Source organism: Vulpes lagopus, chromosome 9 (genome assembly GCF_018345385.1).
Source record: "Vulpes lagopus strain Blue_001 chromosome 9, ASM1834538v1, whole genome shotgun sequence".
Classification (NCBI taxonomy): Eukaryota; Metazoa; Chordata; class Mammalia; order Carnivora; family Canidae; genus Vulpes; species Vulpes lagopus.
Window position 1 is genome coordinate 1,331,081 of NC_054832.1, and position 19,267 is coordinate 1,350,347.

Genomic DNA, 19,267 nt, shown 5'->3' on the forward strand with positions numbered 1-19,267 from the left:
GGGGAGTTCCTTTTCACGAGGTCCCCAAAGCGTCCTGAGTTTCCTGCACCTGCCAAGAAGTGACCGTCTTTACTCACTGGTGAGGCTGCTGGGAACTCTCACCAGGCATCGGGCCAGCAGTTCCAAGGGGCTTTGTGGCGGCAGGTTTCATACGTCAGCCTTAGTCCTTAGAGCTGTTAGGTCATATCTGAGTTTCATAAATCCAACCTTAGTTCCTCAAAGGTGTTTGGTCATATCTGAGTTTCACAAATTCAACCTTAGTCCTTAGAGCGGTTTGGTCATACCTGAATCTATGCATGTCCCTCAAATACGACTTTCCACTCAAAGTCTTGGTAAAATAACCAATGTTTCCAGTGATGTCCTGTCACAAGGAGAACAGATTCTTTCTTTTTTTTTTTTGCTGCAAAAAGCTTTATTGTCTCCATTTGGTCCATGTTTTGGGAAAGGGCTCCAGAATGGTTAAAAAGCTGCCTAGTGGCTGCATGGGAAAAGGTTCAGGCACAAGCCCTGGCACCGGGGGGTTGCCAGAGGAGCCCCTCAAAGGCTGCTGGTCTCCAGAGGATCCTAGTCGTGCTTGAGAATGAGCCTTTCGAAAAGATACTCGCCCAGCCCAGCCTGCGGAGGTTAGTCAGGGGGTCGCCCATCTTCTTGATGAGTTTTACCTCCTCATCTAGGAAGTGGTTCTCCAGGAAGTCACAGAGATGAGGATCCCCGCGAGCAGAACCCAGGGCATGCAGATCCAGAGGGGCCTGGTTCAGGCTCTTCTCCAGAAGCAGGGCGGCTTCCACGGCGTCCAGGGTCTTCCCCCACTCATCTTGGGACGGTTTCTGCACGTCCTGGAAGAGGGCGCGGCCGCCGCGCTGGTTTTGCATCTTCAAGAAACGCTCAGCGCCCTCGCGCTTCTCCTCAGCCAACTCGCGGGAGAAGTGGCCCACACCCTCCAGAGCCACATCGTCACGGTCGAAATAGAAGGCCAGAGAGAGGTAGGAGTAGGAGGCCCGCAGGTGCATGTTGACCAGGCGGTTGACGGCGGCCTCCACCGCGGTAGAATAATTCTGACGAATCTGGGAGCTCATGGTTGATCCTGAACAAGGAGTTAAATTCAAACTTGGGTGTTTGGGGATCCCTGGGTGGCGCAGCGGTTTGGCGCCTGCCTTTGGCCCAGGGTGTGATCTTGGAGACCTGGGATCGAATCCCACGTCGGGCTCCCTGCATGGAGCCTGCTTCTCCCTCTGCCTGTGTCTCCGCCTTTCTCTCTCTTTCTCTCTCTGTGACTATCATAAATAAATAAAAATTTACAAAAAAAATAAAGAAACTTTAAAAAAAAAAAAAAAAAAAACTTGGGTGTTCGCTGCCGGTGGCAGAAGATGGCCAGGAAGATGGCTCCGAAGGTTGCGACTGGAAAAAAGGTTGGAGGGTGGCCGTTGGCTGGTAGAAGGGGCGTCCCTGGTCTGTTCTGTCCAAACACTGTTGAAGCAAGAGACAGATCGCAGGACCACCGAAAGCACCGCCAGGAGAACAGACTCTTACTGAACTTATGCAAAAGACCGTGGTTGCCGTGGAAGGAAGAATACTCTCGGGCACCTCTTGAATTTCAGAGGGGCCAGGTACAGAGAATTAGTGAAATGTGTCAGTTTGTTCACAAATGCATATTTTATCATGTTTTCTGTAAAGTCATAGATATCACAAGAGAAATTTCCTTAATCTGGGAAAGCAAACAGAGCAATGTCTCAGGTAAGAGTCATAAAAACTATAATCAATAATCATCTTCCTCAGTTCATTGAGTCCCATGTTACTAATTCTTGTTCCCTGGGGATCCGGGTGACTCAGTGGTTTGGCACCTGCCTTTGGCCCAGGGCATGATCCTGGGATCCCGGGATCGAGTCCCACATCGGGCTCCCTGCATGGAGCCTGCTTCACTCTCTGCCTGTGTCTCTGCCTCTCTCTCTGGGTCTCTCATGAATAAATGAATAAAATCTTTAAAAAAGCCCATCTAATTCTTGTTCCCTTTGAATGCAGCTTTGTAGCTAGTTCTGGAAATTCATACCCATTTGAGCTTTATAACCTAAAGATATCAAATACCTTTATTTGTCCTAAAACTCCTTTACGAATCTCCTTGAAGTTGAAACTTGTTTCACAAGAGAATAAGAACGATTAGAAATGACAAAAACTCAGAAAAGGACCTTCTCACAGTGTGACACGAGCGCTCATTATGATGTAACTGACAAGTAAATTCAGTTATTTCTGTGACACATAACACTTCAATAATCAGAATATCCAGTGGTGACATTATACCAGAACACAACATACCATATAAACAAGCCTAATGAGTCAAAGAGGCTTTGTTTACAATTTAAATCTCAAGGAAGTTTGGTAGAACGTTAGAAAGTTCTACAGCACATGCCTAAGTAGGATTCCGGATCATTAAAGACCTGCTAAAGACACAATGTAGAAACCGGTTTTCCTGGACAAAGAAAAGAGAAGGCAATTTTGTTTATATTTTCTTATCACGAGCAGACCAACAATCCAAGAAAAGTTTGTCATTTAACAGAGAGAAAACACACTTTCAATTTTATAGCAGTGTACTTTTATTTTTTTTAAAGATTTTATTTATTTATCCATGAGAGACACACACACACAGAGAAGCAGAGACCCAGGCAGAGGGAGAAGCAGACTCCTTGTGGGGAGCCCGATGCGGGACTCGATCCCAGGACCTCGGGGTCATGCCCTAGGCCTAAGGCAGACCCTCCACCACTGAGTCCCGGGCGTGCCCAGAGCGGTGTACTTTTAAAATCCACTCCATCCTGACCATGCGTAGAATTGCTTTCCAAAGATTTCCCTTCACAAACCTTCTACCACTTTCTTTTTCCTTCAACAAAGATGTATTCCCATTTCTTAGGTCTTTCTTACACATACTGAGATGGTTCCCTTTTTCCCATCAGTCTTCATTATATTTAGCAGGATTTTAACTCTTAGAAACCTTAGTCTCCAGTGAGAACTAACTAGTAACCAGTGGTGAACTGTCACACCAGAAGTCTTTGGACGGCAGATTTATGAATCTATTTAGCACAAAGCACGTTTTCCGACAGACCCAAATATCCTTAGTTTCTTTGCAGTAAGAAGTCAAAGGCGCAAACCTATGTTCAGTGGCACTTTATCTTTTTTGGAAAAGCCCTAGACGTCCAATGAATTCAATCCCAATATGTCATCGGAGCAAGATTTTAAAGTTCCGGGTCACCAAAGACTTTGAAAGCTATTTTAACAATTACCCGTGAAAAACTGAGGCAGACAAAATTAACCATCCTTTTAAGTCATCTTTTTGCTAACAAATTGCAACAGAGGTCATGAGGTTATTTGACCTTCAGCAAATCTTGGTAGAATAATAACGAAGGATAGCCCGAAGAAAGGCAGGCAGGGACACGGGGCTCTGTCCCAAGTGGAAAACTACCCTTAAATGGGAAAAGACCCCATCCTGTTATTCTAGGCTTTACTCAGGGAGGACCTACAATTGTATATAAGATTTGTATGACAGAAAGGAAGGGTGTCCTAACCCAGGCCCGGGGTGGGGGGCAGCTCGACAGCCAGTGAGATTTGTAAACCAAGAGCTTGAGCTGGTGGCCTGTGGCTGGCAGGCATGCCTTAGGGCGGCGGCCCTCTGGATCCCCGAGGCTGGGAACACCTCCCTGGAAGGAGCCTCCCACCCTTTCCCACATGAATAACTACCCGATATGATAGATGAGCAGTGGACGGAAAACCTGATTGTGTGGCAGGTGTAGGGAGGGTTCATCATATTAAAACAGCCCACTTAGAAGTCCATCAATTTGTTCCTCACTGTCAACTTTTTCCTGGGACCCTGGCAGGGAAATCAAGTGGGCGGTGTTAAGTCCAGGGGGTGCTCTTCTTAGCTCCTTCACAGCGAGGGGTGGGGGAGGAGCCACAGAGCACTGCGGAGGAGGCCCCAGGATGGTCTAGGAACCAGTTATGCAGGCCTTGCACGGGTGGTGCAGAGGCAGGAGGTGGAGGGGGCTGGGGTGGGGGCCAAAGCGGTGAGGTGCCACCAGAAGGCAGAGAAAAAGGGTTCTTGGTTCTAAACCTCCTTGGCAAATAAATAAATAAATAAACAAACAAAAAAACAAACTTCCTTGGCTCAGACAGATGGACAGATACCACCTTGATTTTTTTCCACAAGAGTGGAAATATGCAGTCCATGTCCCCCGGCTAGAGAAGACAGGAACCTTCCCTGAAACAAAGGAACTTTCCACAGCTGTTTGGGATTATTCCTTAAAGTTCCCGCTGCAACCCGAGGTAGCCCAGCCCAATCAGTTGGCTCTGATTATAGCCATTAACCCGGGAAGTGAGGGAGAAGCCCCCACATCTATTATTAGGAGTAACAGCGAGAGTGTCGGGGTCCCCTCCGTCAGGGATGGCCTGTGTTTCCTCCAATAACCTGGATTCTATCAGGAGGAGGCCCATTTAGATAATTATCATCCTTTCTGTCAGGAAGGAGTTTACTGGCCTGGTTACTGACCAGACACGTTCTGCAAGAGGCCTCTTAGGCCCAGGTCCTAATTTAGAGTCCCCGAAGGCCTGGATGGACGTACGGTACCTCCATCTATTTGCCCTGCTTCCTGCTCCAGAGATGTAACTGGCAGTTCCCCCTGAGGCCAGGCAATGTTGCAGGAGCTCAGTCCTTTCCTAGATTTTGTAAGTTGAATTGTTTCCTGTGGGTTAAAAGGCATCCCAAGGGGGAGTCCTTGGGAACTGAAGGAGAGGGAGAAGGTCCTTCACCAAGAAAATCCCAACCCACCACCTCAGGAGTCCTGGGTAGTGTCCCAGGGGGGATATGTTTCTGGTGTCAAAGCAGCTCCAGGGGTCCCTCAAACAAATCGCTATGGTCACCGCAGCTGTTGAAGGCCCTGGAGGAGGGATGCTACAGTCCCCCCCATCCTCCGCTTCCCCATCGCATTCTATTATTTTTTAAAGGTTTTATTTATTTATTCATGAGAGACACATACACACAGAGAGAGACAGACAGACAGAGACACAGGTAGAGGGAGAAGCAGGCTCCATGCAGGGAGCCGGATGCTGGACTCGATCCTGGGACTCCAGGCAGGTGCTAAACCTGAGCCACCCAGGCGTCCCTCCCCATCGCATTCTAGACCGCAAATGGGCACTGGTGTATAGACCAAGATACTTTGCCTTGTCCTGCCTTGCCGCACCGTGAAGAACCGACTGTTTCAACCCTTGGAAAACACTAGAAAAGTTTTACAGAGGGGGGGATTACCCAATTTTGTAGTGTAAGTAGTTAGAGGACGTTGACAGAAACCAGTGAAGACAGCAATCCATCCTGCTCTAAGCCACGCTGCCACACATGTGGTCCTTGGGCCAACCTCCTAGCAAACGGTCCTGTGTTGGGTTTTGATTCCACCGGGCGCTGGTTTTGGCCGGCTCCCCGTGGAGGCCCCGCCACCAGAAGCGGCTGGACCAGGGATGGAGGGGATCACCTTAGAACAACTGGAGGGAAGCTCACACGGGCGTCTTAGATCACCAGATGAGTCACCTGGTGACTCAGGTGGCTCTCCCGTGCCCAAGACAGACAACTTGGTACAAGGACAGGATACAGAGAGGGCATTGAGTTTCTGGACTTTACGACCGTCCCGGCCACGGTACTAACTTCCAGCCCAAAGGCAGGCTTTCTGCATCCCGCGGATTAGCCCCCGGGTTGGGGGACTGCAGCCTGAACAACCGGCAGGAAAGGGTTCCAGTAAGACCACACTCCTTCAGAAGCCTCTGCAATGAGCGTAAAGGAAGAGGAGAGAAAGTTCTCACCAAGTTTGTACCGTGGCTCAGAGTCCAGATGGAGAGATTCAAAACCCCACTTTGGGCGCCAAGGGATGTAGTTTTGGAATGTTGGTGAGGTCCAGAGCCCACGGCCCAAGAAAGAATTCTTGAGACATCTTGGGTGTAAAAAGGTGGGGTAGGGGGACAGGACCCGAGGGCGGGAAGGGCTGCCCCGGGGTCCCCGGAGCGCCCATCACGGACTCTCAGGCTGGGGCGGGGTGAGGGCCAGCACAGGCCTCCCAGGTGCTTTGGAAGCAAGGTCTCCGGGCCCTGAGGGGGCTGCCTGTTGGGAGAAGCTCTGTTAGCCTGAGTCAGGAGACCCTTCGGGTGTGCATCCGTGGGCCGGGTGCTGGGGGATGATCACCAACCCCAACCCGTATCTTGGGGTTTAGAGATAGAGGAAGTTTCCATAGGAATTTTTGGGGATCCCTGGGGGGCTCAGGGGTTGACCGCCTGCCTTCGGTCCAGGGCGTGATCCTGGAGTCTCGGGATCGAGTCCCACGTCGGGCTCCCTGCAGGGAGCCTGCTTCTCCCCCTGCCTGTGTCTCTGCCTCCGTGTGTGTGTGTCTCTCTCATGAATAAATAATTTTTTAAAAATTAAAAAACAAAAGAATTTTTATACGTTCGAGTAGACTCACAGGGTCCGGGCGTTGGGCTGCATAGCCTGTCGCCCTCAGCACAGTGCTGACACCGAGGCGGCTGAGCTCCAGGGGAGCGTCACTCGGTCTGTTTCCAGGATGCGTCTGCCAATGGGCTGTAAGTAGCAAAGAGATTTTTTTTTAAAAGATTTTATTTATTGGGATCCCTGGGTGGCGCAGAGGTTTGGCGCCTGCCTTTGGCCCAGGGCGCGATCTTGGAGACCCGGGATCGATTCCCACATCGGGCTCCCGGTGCATGGAGCCTGCTTCTCCCTCTGCCTATGTCTCTGCCTCTCTCTCTCTCTGTGACTATCACAAAAAAAAAAAAAAAATTTAAAAAAAACAAAAACAAAAATAAAAAAAGATTTTATTTATTCATGAGAGACACACAGAGAGAGGCAGAGACGCCCCTGAGCCACCCAGGCATCCCAATAGCAAAGAGATTTAGTTTTTCTTTTGCTTTTGTCTCCCTCATCAGCTGAGGCCCGTCAGCTACGTCCGGTTGGGCCCCCTGAACCCAGGCCACCAGGGCAGGCTGCTGGGTCATTGGGTTTCCAGGGTCCAGCTCTGCTCTACTCCCCAAGAACTCTCGGAGGAGGGGGTCAGTTTATCCTCTGCCTGGGGACAGGGTCAAAGGGGTGTGGGGCAGCCTGAGTCCTCCGGGCCATGAGCCTCGGGCCCGGCTCAGCCAATTCCCTGCGGAGAACAGACGGCACGTCCCAGCCAGACACGTGGGAAGAGAGAGGCCTGAGGTGCTCTTCGGAGAGGGGTGGGCAGGCTCAGGGAGGCCACACAGGGTCCCCCCAGGGCGAGAGGGTAGCATTTTAGGAGAAGTGACCAGCCGGTCCCAGGAGAGCCTGCAGGAGCAGCTCAAGGGGTCCTGTGGAGGCCGGGAAAATTGAGGCCACCCCGTCTCAGCTCAGCGCCAGCACGCGCAGCCCTCCCGGCCCCAGGGAAGGAGCGCGGAGACTGACGCTACTTCAGTTTCAGGAAGGAAACAGCTGAACGCCCTAGAAAGCCCCACGTTAGATAAAAACGGAGCCCAAGCCGGCGGCTGGAAGCCCCTATTAGAATGAGAACAGAGCTCACTGCCCTTGAAGGCCCCAAATCAAAATGTAAACGAGGAATTGCTCCGCCCCTCCTGGAGGTCCCCGAGACCAGCCCTGAGAACTCAGCTGAAGCCCCCAAGCTCCAGCTTGTAAATCAACCCTCGTGTTTGCACCGGTGTCGGCTACTCTACTCGGGGTGTCGGCTCCTCGGTGGTTCCTCGGATTCGCGATCTTGGGCGCAACAATCGACACCCACCTGGGCTCCTGGTGGTCACCCCCAACCTGAGAACCTTTGGTGGGTGTAGGGGTTAAGCAGGCTGCAGTGAGGGGGTGTCCACAGCCACCCGCAAGCCTGCCGGCACTCGCCAGCCCCTCTTGGGTGCCTCCCCGTCCCCCTGAATCCGGTTCCTCTGCCTTTTCCTGAGAGGCTCCCATCTTCCCATCTCCCCCCCCTCCCAACGAGCGCAGCTAAGGGGCCTCCAGAAAAACCGAACAAGGTGAAAGCCTGGGGTCCCTCCCCTGAGGAAGACAGGGTACTCGGCCCTTTCCGACGAGAGCCCGTGGGGACACTAGGCAGGCTCTGTCCACAGGAGACATCCTCACATGCTGAGCACAGCAGAGCAGCCCCCCGACAGCCGGCCTGCCCCCGCCGCCCCTCTGCCCCAGCGTCCGGGGCTGCGGGGTGACAGCCTGGGGGCGGCGGGGGGCAGCTCTCTGCCCGCAGCTGCCTTGTCCTAGGTCTTCCGTCCAGCTGTGTTCTGCTCACTTATCAGCCCTCCTCCGTCCCACCCGGGTCTCCGCCAGCAGGCGAGCAGGAGCAGGGCAATGCGGCCTGATGCCGAGGGCTGGGGAGGAGGAGGCACCCCGCCTGCCACGCCCGCCACGCCCGGCCTGCAGCTCGAGCACCACAGGAGGAGCACCCTGAGGAGCGCCCTGCCAGGACCCCAGACCTGGGGTGGGATGACTCCCCCTCCCCAGCCCGTGGGACCCCGGCAGACCCAGCAGCCTGGGAGGCACAGGCCAGGGGCAGGGGCCCCCCACGCCCACTCCCTCCCCAGAGGGAGACCCCCTCCAGGGGTGGAGGCCGGGAGACCTGGGCCAGGACGCAGAGCTGACTTTGGCCACTGAGAAAGGCGGCGGCACCCGGGGACCTGGCGCTGAGACCTGGGAGTCCGGGCTCCTGACCTAGGGCGCCGGGCCCCTCGGCAGCCTGGGCACGGGCCAGGGTGGAGCCAGAGTCTGGGGGCGCAGCCCCGGCCAAGCCCCTTCCGCCCGCCCCGCCCACCCCGCCGCCCGCCCCGCCGCACCTGCGCTCCCCAAGGCTGCAGGAAATGGAAACTCAGGGCCCTGGGCTCCTCCTCCTTCCCCTCCGCCCCCCCTCCCCAGCTCCACCCAGCCTCCCTCTGCCCCGGGCGCAGCCTGCACCCTCCCCCGGCCTCCCTGGAGGCAGACGCTCAACCACTGAGCCACCCAGGTGCCCTCTTCTTATTTAAAAAATTATTTATTTTGGAGCAGCCTGGGTGGTTCAGTGGTTGAGCGTCTGCCTCCGCCCAGGGCGTGATCCTGGAGACCTGGGATGGAGTCCCACGTTGGGCTCCCTGCAGGGAGCCTGCTTCTCCCTCTGCCTGGGTCTCAGCCTCTGTCGCTGGATCTCATGAATAAAAAAAATCTTTAAAAATATATTTATTTTTTAAGTGATCTTTGCACCCAACATGGGGCTCGAACTTACAACTCTGAGATCAAGAGTCCCATGCTCCACTGACCGATCCAGCTGGGTGCCCCTTCTTTTGTTTTAATGCTGGTCTGACCCAGTAGGACAAATCACATGCTTAATGCTCACCGAGTCTCAGTGAGGCTGCTGTGATATGCTTCTGGATCCTTCCACAAGGCACTGGTTGGGCCTGGGTCTCCTTCTTCTGTTGTTCTATTGGAGACCAATAGAGCCTCCCTTGGGCTCAATCACTGCATTGTCACCTGGTTATGTGTGTTGGCTGGCTGTCCCCCTCTCGTGGCTGTGACGGTAAGGACCCCATATTTCCGTGCTTCAGTGCCCACGTCTGACCTGGACATCCCTGGACATGGGCCGGGACCCTGAGCCCCACACTGACCACCGTCCCACCCTGCTGGCCAGTGCTCCTTGGGACTCTGGACATGGGCACGTAGAGCCTCAGGCCAGCCGGGTGTGCGAGGCAGAGAAGAGGAACCGCACTTTGCACAGGCTCCGTCTCCAGTCTCTGCCATTTTCCTGCTTGGTCCCGGGGACTCGGGCTCCGGAGCTCCCTGTGCCTCTGAGTCAACCAAAGAAGCTTCTTTTCCGCTCCAGTGGGGAGGCAAGAAAATTAACCACCGTGAGTTCCTCCTAAGCTCCCAAACAGCTGGTAACATCTGAAAGAACAGGATCCCAAACATGTTCAGGGCATTCGCTTCCAATAACCTGGGCCAACGCTGGCGTCAACATCCCCACCTTCCATGAATCACCGACAAACATCCATTGCTCACCTGATTCTTGCCTTCGATGGGACTCTACCTGGGGTTCTTTTTTTTTTTTAAGACTTTTTATTTATTTCTTTGAGAGAGAGAGCGGAAGGAGGAGCAGAGGGAGAGGAAGAAGCAGGCTCCCTGAGGAGCAGGGTGCCCCATGCAGGACTCGATCTCAGGACTCTGAGACCATGACCTGAGCCGAAGGCAGACACTCAACCCTCTGAACCACACCGGGTGCCACACCATCCTGGATTCCTGAAGCAACAGTACGCCAGACTTCTATCCAATTGGACTCCTAACCCCAAGTGACGGGGAGTCACCCAGACCCTCTACCTGCTATACTTGATCGCTTACACTATTCTGGCTCATTTTTCTATCCTACACGAAGCCATCCATGGCCCCTCTGGGTCCACAGACCTGGCCAGCTGGCATCTAGTGGACACTGACAGCCGCACCTTCCAGGCCCTGATGCGAGCCTCCCCCATGTGGGCCTCAGCAGAGTCCCCCCAACATTAGGCCCCTGCTGGGAGGGGGCTCCCACACGAGCAGCCACAGGCCATCACACCCAGAGCAGGAGGGTTGGGAACATGTGTTTATTTGAGGCACCAAAGCAGCAGGCCGACTCTGATGTGGGGGAGGGGTGGGGGAGGCAGCTGGGGGGTGGCTGACTCCTGGGTCCAGCAGTCCGAACCCAGATGCAGTGGAACCCCGTCTTCCAAAAGGGGTTTGTGAGTGAGCGTGGGCCGCATGAATGCCAGGGAAGAGCAGCTTTGTTGTCGGGGCCCCGGGAGCTCAGCCACTGCCGACGTAGGTCTCCTGATGCCCGCGCTCCGGCTCCCACACGGCCGGACAATTGCACAGGGACGTGCACAGGGGCATACGGACACCCTGTCCACACAGCTGAGCCTACACCACTGCCTGCGACAGCAGCATGCCGTCCTTCTGGGACACAGTGGCCGTCAGCACGTTTCCACTCCACCTGAGGGCCAGACCTGGGGGCCCACGGCCCCTCCCGGTGTGTCCCCAGGCCCCGGCTCCGACTCGGGGACCCTCGGCCCTTCCCGGGTTCCCTGAGGAAGCTCACATCACTGCCTGAGAAGGGAGGGTGGTGGCGGGGCCGGGGGCCGGCGTGACCGTGGGGACCGGGGGCGGAAGGGCCGGGATCGAGCAGGGTGACGGGTCGCAGGAAAAGGCTTCCGTCCGGTGCTGGGGTCGGGGAGGGGCCGGCCTCCCTTCCCGGGCTGCGGGAGTGGGCGCCCCGTCAGGGCCGGAGCCGCGGCAGGGCGGACAGCAGGCTGAGCAGGAGCCCGAGGCCCAGCAGCGCGCCGCTGGCCCGCAGCCCCCGGCCCGCCGTGCTGATGTTGCACAGGAAGCTCTGGCAGCAGTAGGTGCCCACGGACGCCACGCCGAGGTTGACGCTGGGGCTGGGGCAGATCGGGGAGCAGCCCTTGTTCAGGGTGTGGCCGAAGTCCACCAGGTTCCCTGCAGGGGGCACAGGGCGGTGAGGACGGGGCGGCCCCGGGGGGCGGGCGGGCGCTCACCGGGAGAGGCGGTGCTCACCGATGCCGGCGGACGCGGACACGGTCACACAGTAGTTGTCGGAGTCGGAGCAGACGGTCGGCTTCAGGCAGTAGAAGTTGCTGTTCTGATTCGTGCACGAGAAGCACACCAGGCAGTGGGCTGCAGAACAAGGGGACACCTGTCTCAGAGCCCGGGAACCTTCAGGGGTGACCCCTCCGCTGCTCCTCCCCTTCCGGCCCCCCCTCACTTCCCAATCATCTGCAGAGGTTAATGGAGCAATTATCATGCCCCAGGACTTGGCCCTGGAGGAGGAACTCCCGTGACACCCAAATGCACAGGGATAAGTGTGCCAGGGGCAGAACTGGGGCCTCCAGTGGGAGCAGGAAGGAGTGACCCGCTTTGCTGGGGGAGAGGACCTGTCGGGCCGTACAGAACAGCCATCTGGGAACAGGCCTGAAGGCCCCCGGGCACAGCTAGGGAGAAGGGAGAGAGAGAGTCCAGGAGGACAGCGGCTCACCCCACGGCCAGGGACCCCCGGGCCATCTCACCTTGCTCCGCGCCCAGAAGGGCCACCAGCAGCACCGGGAGAAACACCTTCATTCTGGACGAGGCAGGGGCCTGGTCCGGGGTCTCACAAAGCCAAAGATGCTGGTCCTGCTTGGAGAACACTCACTGGAGGACCGTGCTGCCGCCCCGCATCCCCCTCCTCCCAGGGGGAGCCCAGCTGCCTCCGTTTCACAGCTGGCGGGTGGGACCTGGCCTGGGCAGCAGCACAGCCTGCACATACAGGGCCCTTCTGCTCCGCCTCCGAACCTGCCCCTCGCTGGGGGCACACTCCTCCTCGGGAGGCCCCTCCCCAAGCCTGTGGTGCCAGCTGTTGGGGCTGGATGAGGGAGCCCATTAAAGGTCTCAGGATCACACCGGGAAGGAGGCCAAGACAGTGGCCCTTGCTGGTGGTCTGAGGGGCCGGGGGGAATAGTGACCAGTGATATAAGCTGGCCAGCATCCAGAACTTTCCATGAGCCAGCTCCATTCCTGACAAGACTCAGGGTGGGCTGGGTGCACGAGGCACATCTAGCTGAGCACCCGCCTCCAGCAGCTTCTGTGCTGTGGAGACAAGGGGTGCTTCCCATTCTGTATGTTATTCAATGCTGACGACAGCGAGCCTATAAATATCTGCCATTCCCCCATTTTGTGCCTGAAAAAGAGGTTCAGTGAGCCTCGGCTAGGAAGATACGAGTCTATGGGGGCTGCCTGGTTCCCTACCCCAGGACCCTCTCCCGGGCAGAGACCCAGACCAGGGCGGTGAGTGCAGAAAGCACTCTGAGGTGACCAGCTGGGTTCCGCCTTCCTGTTCAGGAGGCACCAGGAGGCACCGTGTGGGAGGAGCAGTCTGGTGCCTTCTGCTGGGGACAGCCACGAGTGGGGGAAGGGCATCCCGGGCCGTGGAGCACGTTCCCAGACTCTGGGAAGAAGAATGCCAGGGAGAGAACAGGCTTCCCCCACCCTGGGCCTGGGCTGACCTCTTGGGGGCAGGGGCAGGAGCTGTAGATGCCCAAGAATGGTGCCCAGCCCAGGAGGAGCCTGCGCACCAGATCCAGGTAGTTCAGAGAGAAAGGAGCCTCAGTTTCCTCTGTAAAGTGAGGCTTGGGCATGGAGAAGCCCTGAGCGTCCTCAAGGAAGCTCTGGGATGCCCGATCACCAGTCACAGATGGTGTCTGCCCCCCCCCCGCCCCCCCTCCAGGCACCCAACCAAACAGCCCCCACTGGTCTGGGCTGAGCTGAGGCACTGGATGGTCAGGCAAAGGGAGCCCTGAGGGGACCCAGTGGGCCTGGGGACACTGCTGTTTGGGACCCAGAGGCCCACTCCTCCCCCAGGCTCCGGGGGCTGATTTCCGCTGACTGGGGGCCAACGGAGGCAGGAGCCTGGTCCTTGTCCCGGAGGATGGGAAGCAGCCAGGTGGCTCGGCAGGGGTCGGGCGAGGGGGCCTTGGGTGGAGGCGCCCCGGCACCGCCGCTTGCATAACCCCTGGCAAACCGGAGCTCTCGCCCCTGCCGGTAGGCTGGTCCCCAGGCGGCCCACCAGGGCTGCTTCTTCCCACCCTGCGGGCCCTCAAGATGCCAGCTCCGCTCCCAAGTCAGCAAGGCTGCCCTCGCCCCACGGGAGACGCGACGGGGAGCCCAGGGCTGGGTGGTGGGGCCCACGCCGCGCGGCTCTGGTCACTCGGCCGGGAAATACCGGGACAGGCCGGGAGGCCGCGGGCGGGCGGGAGGCTCAGCCCGGGCCCAGCCGCCCCCTCGCGCCCCCCCGCTCCCCGCGCGCCCCCCTCCGCCCTGCCCCGCTCCCCGCCCGCCCCCGCCCGCGACTCACGCGGGGCGACGCGTCCACGGCCTCGCCGAGCTGCCCAAGCCTGGAGCCCGAGCGCACGACAGCCCGGGACTCCCGGCAGCCGAGGGGGCGGGGGCGGGCGGAGTCGGCGCTCCGCGGGCGGGGCGGGGGGCGGAGTCGGCGCCCCGGGGCTGGGGGCGCTGGGTAGGGGGAGGGGCGGGGGGCGGAGTCGGCGCCCCGGGGCTGGGGGCGCTGGGGAGGGGGAGGGGCGGGGGGCGGAGTCGGCGCCCCGGGGCTGGGGGCGCTGGGGAGGGGGAGGGGCGGGGGGCGGAGTCGGCCCGGGGCTGGGGGCGCTGGGGAGGGGGAGGGGCGGGGGGCGGAGTCGGCGCCCCGGGGCTGGGGGCGCTGGGGAGGGGGAGGGGCGGGGGGCGGAGTCGGCCCGGGGCTGGGGGCGCTGGGGAGGGGGAGGGGCGGGGGGCGGGGGCGGAGTCGGCGCCCCGGGGCTGGGGGCGGGGGAGGGGCGGGGGGCGGAGTCGGAATTCCGAGACCCGGGCGGGGCTGGCGGCCCCACCGCCGGCCCCACCGCCGGCCCCACCGCCGGCTGCGAGCCCAGCCCCAGGGAGGTGTCGGCGGCCTGTCCGGCCGGTCCTTCTCGTCCCCCCGCGGGCCTGCGCGACATCACGGGGCAGCCCGGCGGCCGCGGCGAGGTGTGGCGGGGGGCGGCCCTACAGAGCGAGCTGGGGGGCTCGCGTGCCTTCCGCCGAGTGGGGGGCGGTGGGAGCATCTCTGACACGTGGGCGGGCCCTGGCTGGGCCGGGCCGCCGCCTCTGCCCGGGGCCCTCTGGTCCTAGGCTCCTGCAGGACCTGGCCCGGGGTCTGGGCCGTTGGACCCCCTGTGCGGGGGCGGGGGGGTCTCAGGGGGCAGGGGTCGTGGGCCGCGGGGGATGCCCAGCGGGAGGTCCACCTTTGCTGGTTCTGGACCCCTTTTTGCTCTGGGGTCCCCGTTCCGTGGCTGCCCCACCTGGCCCAGCGCCTCTGCAGGATGCTCCCAGGCCCCCAGAGCTGCTCCTCAGGGCAGCCAGGGCATCCTCCCCAGAGCCAGGGGGTTGGGCGCCTCCCGGGGCAGAGCCTGGAGGCCTCGCAATAAAGCCAGCGTCCCCGTCCCCAGTCTGGCGGCAAGGGCAAGCGTCCCGGCCTCTCCCCAGTAGCCCTGCCGGGACCGCCCCACCCGCCCCACCCACCGTGGGCAGAGAGGCGGCGCTGGGCTGTGGGCAGAGGGGAGGCCGGCGCGCCCCATGCCCTGCATCCTGCTTCTCAGCCCCATGCCCTGCATCCTGCTTCTCATTGGCCAGGACCGGAGAGCAAAATGGAGAGCAATGCAGCCTCGGAGCTGGAGGGGGAGCTGGAGGGGGAGAGGGGGCTGCGTGGCGCTTCCTCCCTTCTCTCATCTGCAGGTTTCCTCCTCCTCCAGCTCGCTGAGTGTGAGCCACCTGCTTGTGTTGGAAAGACACTTCACAGTTTCACATCACGCTTCCTGTGGGGAGCTGCGGCACCTGACCTTTTCTCTCAGCCTTTCTGGGTGGCACCTGCAGTGACAGTGGTGGCAGGTGCCAGGGGAAGTGGCTTCTTACCTCTTACAGTGGGGTAGGACAGGCAAGGGGGAGGGAGCTGTATGGGAAGAGGGACCCTGTAAAGGACCAGCCACGTGGGAAAGGACTAGGGGTATCCGAGGCGCCATGTGAGTGTGCAGGGGTATGAGTGAGTGTATGGGTATGCTCCTGTCTTCACAGTTTTGGGATCAAGGTCACACTTTCCATGGTTTTCTTTGATATTTGGACGATGGGGGGGACGCATCAACTTGGGAAGGCTTTGAGGACTCTTTCCTTGGAGGTTGAAGGTGGGGCTCTGCGCGTGTCCCAAATTCCCCAGCCAGGAGCGGCGGTATCTGTGGGGTGCCACACTTCCCTGGGGGACCGGCCGTGGGCCGCAGTCCTTGGTTAGCCCTCTGGATCTGACCTGTGGAGGGCAGGATGGGCGTCTGGTGGCGCTGCTTGACCCTTTCCCCACGCAGCACCTCGCTGCTATCTTAGTCTGAGCTTTGGGCTTAGCCTGGAAGAGGGGAGTGTGAAGCTCCTTTGGCAAGTGGAGCCCCTTGCCCGCCTGCCTGGGAGGGGTTTGGGTGAATTTTGGTCCCCATCGGAGGCACGTGCTTCATCTTGGGCCTGCCCGTGAGTTCCGGTGTGGGCTGCTTGCTTGTTGATTCTGTCCAGCAGGTCAGGCCTCGAAGACCGGGGATTCCACGTGGGAACCTTCTGGCCTGTGGTGGGCGCTCAGCAAGCATTTGTGGGTGAAAGCGTAAGTGGGCTCTGACCCACTCAAAACCTGACCCTGTGATTCAGAGGGCTCTTGTGGTCTTGAACAACCAACTCACATGTCCCCAAGGTCACTGCCGCGGAGCAGCCATCAGACTTCAATGTCCTTAGAAAACGTATCTGCACATGCGTGCCCAAGCCAGGGGTTTGTGCAAGGCCTGATGACAGGCTCTGTGGGGTCCTTCTGAAAACCAAGGCGGGGAGGCTGGGCCGGCCCCCTCCAGGCTTGCTCTCGGGCTAACGTGAACGACCGATGAACATCCTTGTAGACGTAGCTTCGGTTGAGGATTTCCCCGCGACCGATTCCTAGAAGTAGGAAGACTGGATCTCGGGTTCGTTTCTGTGAGGTGTTTCAAGGTGCAGGAAAGATGGGAGGCAGGTCCCGACGGGCGAGTTGAAGGGGTGGCTGTTGCGGCTGGGTTAGAGGGTCACGCCCTCCACCTGTTGCTCCTGAAGGAGGCCTCACATCCAGGGGCTTGGCATAACCAGCCACATGTGCCCCCTGGGACTCAGGTGATGCCAGGGGGCTCCTGTATGAGGCCCGCCCACCCCAGGTGGACCCACTCACGCTGCCCCCCTCAACCCTGCACTCTGGGAACCTCCTTCGTGCGTGCCGGACAGCCTCCTGGAATGGGCAGGTAAGAGTCCACCTGGTGGGGGGTCTGCTTGTGTCTGCAGACACCCCTGCCTCTGCTCTGCGTCCCTTTCGGGGCTCGCGAGTTCCTGGGGCTGTGCACACTACCTGCTGATTTCCTGGGTCAGCTCCCCACCCGGGCGGCTTTTTTGTTCCATGCCCCCGTCTGCCCACCACTTTTGGGCAGAGCCTGTCCTGAGGAGGGCCCGGGGGGTAGACGGAGGGGGGTGCAGCCTAGGCGAAATGTCCCTCCACACGGGCACTCCCTAAGAGCTGGTGCCCCCCGCCCCAAGGGCAGCTCTGCCTGGGCCCAGCACCCCCGCCCCGCCTCGGGCCACCACCAGCCGGCCAGGTGGGTCCAGAAGGCCCTGCTGATGAGGGCCAAGTGAGCGGGGGAGCGGACGGCGGGCCGGGGCGGCCTTCCCGCGCCGGAGACCAAGTGGTGGCGCGCCTGCGCAGGTGACCCGGCCTCCTGCCACTGAGGCAGGTTGGCGTCTCCAGCCTCAGTTCCTGCTTCCTGGGAAGGAAGGCGAGCGCAGGGAGCAGCTTGCAGGTGGGGGAGGGAAGCTGCCCGCGGGGGTGCCTCCCCCAGGGTGTATGCAAACCTTTAGTCCTGCTTCTGGGGACTTCTCTCCCCCCGGCAGAGACTGCTGGAGTTTGGGTTGCCAGCCCTTTGAGTTTTGGGGGGGCATCTGGGCTGCCTCCCAGTCTGTCCAGGGTCTGCCTCCAGGTGTGCCGTGGTCAGACAGGTCTCGAACTGGGAGAGATGGGTGCGCGCTGCCCTCAGTCTGCAGAAGCGGGGGAGGGTCAGTGAGATGGAGGAGCTAATTAGGAGCCCTGCTGGGGGGGGGGCGGGAGCCGAGCTGACGGGGAGCCTGGCACCGGGTGCTGAGGCCGGAGAGGAGGCCCAGGAGTGCAGGCAGGGCCATCCGCCTAGTCTGGCATTTGGGCCTCTCATCCTATGGGAAGTGCACGCCTGGCCACCGGGTGGGTCAGCCCCCAGCAGCCCCCTGCCTGTGGGGGGAGGGTGTTCAGGTGCTGCTGGCAGGTGCTCCCCGCCTCCTCGGGCTCCGGCATCAGTGTCCCGGTGGCCCTGTCTCTTCCCCCTGGAACTGCAGGTCTCTGCTTAGGGGTCCTGTGGGGAAGTGTGCAGACCCTGGCCCTCCTCTCCTGCTGCCCGTGTCTCACAGAGGGGCCAGGGACCCTGGGGCCAGCCCCTGAGGCCCTGGCTGGGACGGGCCAAGGCTTTGTCTGCCAGTGGGAGCTCAGTGTGTGAGGAGAGCCGACCCCTTGGGCGGGGGCTGCTGGTGAGGTCACATGGTGTACCCGCTGCCTTACCTCTGGGCCCAGCCCCACATCTCCAGGTGGAGCCTCAGCCTATCAGCCTGGCTCCTGCTCCTCCCAGAGAACACAGCAAAGTGCTGCTGTGATTGCAGAGCCGCAGGCTCGGCTCACTGTCTGACATGCCCCCACCCCGGGGCCTTTGCACAGCTGTTCCCCAATCTGGAACAGGAAGTCCACTCCAGACCTCCTTGGCCTGCACCTTGCTTCTCTGCTCCAGTGCCCGGATCAGAGAGCTCCGTGTCTTCCTGCCTGGGATGCAGCCGGCACTTCTTGACGTAGAACACTGCTCGGCAAGTATTAGGTGCTCGATTAATAGCAGGATGAAGACATTTGCCTGGAAATACAGCTTGAGAGCTGATGTGGGCTAGAAAGCTGCACTGAGAATTTAGAAGTGTGAGATTTACTATAAATAAATTAAAATAAATAAATAAATAAATAAATAGGTAGATAAATAAATAAATAAAAAATGTGTGATGCTTGCGAGCAGGGCGCTGCAGGGGGCCTGGTCGGCAGGAGGGGGTGCAGGGCCACCGTCCCCTGGCCCCTTCACACACAGGAACAGGCTCCTGTAGACACAACCTTAAGTGGCCGGCTAGGCGAAGCCCCTGTGGCTGTGGTGGGGGACTCTGGACGTCCACAGGCTGAGGTCCTGCGGTGACCTGTTGGAATCCATCACAGGACTCGTCGCAGAGCGCTGCGGAGACCCCTGCCCTTGTGACGTGTCCCGGGGGGGCCAGAGCAGTCAGGATCTGGTCTGGGGAGATAATCCTTTAAGTGTCTCCAGGCTCAGGATGCAGGAAGCAGCAGTGAGGAAGCTGCTGAGAGGCCACCTGGGTCTGGGGGTGCTGACACTGGCTGCGGGCTGAGGGGGCGCAGAGGGCAGGGGCCTCCCTTGCAGCGATGCCCATGGAGGTCCCTACCCGAGTGTGGCTGGAGCGGACACCACCTCTCCCCTCACAGGGCCCCTTCCCTCCGCCCTGATTGAGCAGTGCACCTGCTGCAGGCCGTGAGGCTGGGGGTCCACCCCAGAGGCCGTGGTCACTCTGGTCCAGCTGGCG

At 59.6% G+C, this 19,267-nt stretch overlaps 1 protein-coding gene and 1 pseudogene across 1 annotated transcript; both read right to left on the reverse strand.

Moving 5' to 3' along the window:
* Nucleotides 1-380: 380 nt before the first annotated feature.
* On the reverse strand, nt 381-1,491 carry LOC121498938 (annotated as a pseudogene).
* A 9,097-nt stretch (nt 1,492-10,588) lies between these two features.
* LY6E (lymphocyte antigen 6 family member E) lies at nt 10,589-14,011 on the reverse strand. Its single transcript, XM_041769647.1, has 4 exons — nt 13,902-14,011; nt 12,079-12,184; nt 11,570-11,689; nt 10,589-11,491 (listed from the first exon to the last, which is right to left on the reverse strand). The coding sequence occupies exons 2-4, from the start codon at nt 12,128-12,130 to the stop codon at nt 11,271-11,273; spliced, it is 393 nt and encodes a 130-aa protein (XP_041625581.1). The 5' UTR covers nt 12,131-12,184; nt 13,902-14,011; the 3' UTR covers nt 10,589-11,270.
* Nucleotides 14,012-19,267: the final 5,256 nt, after the last annotated feature.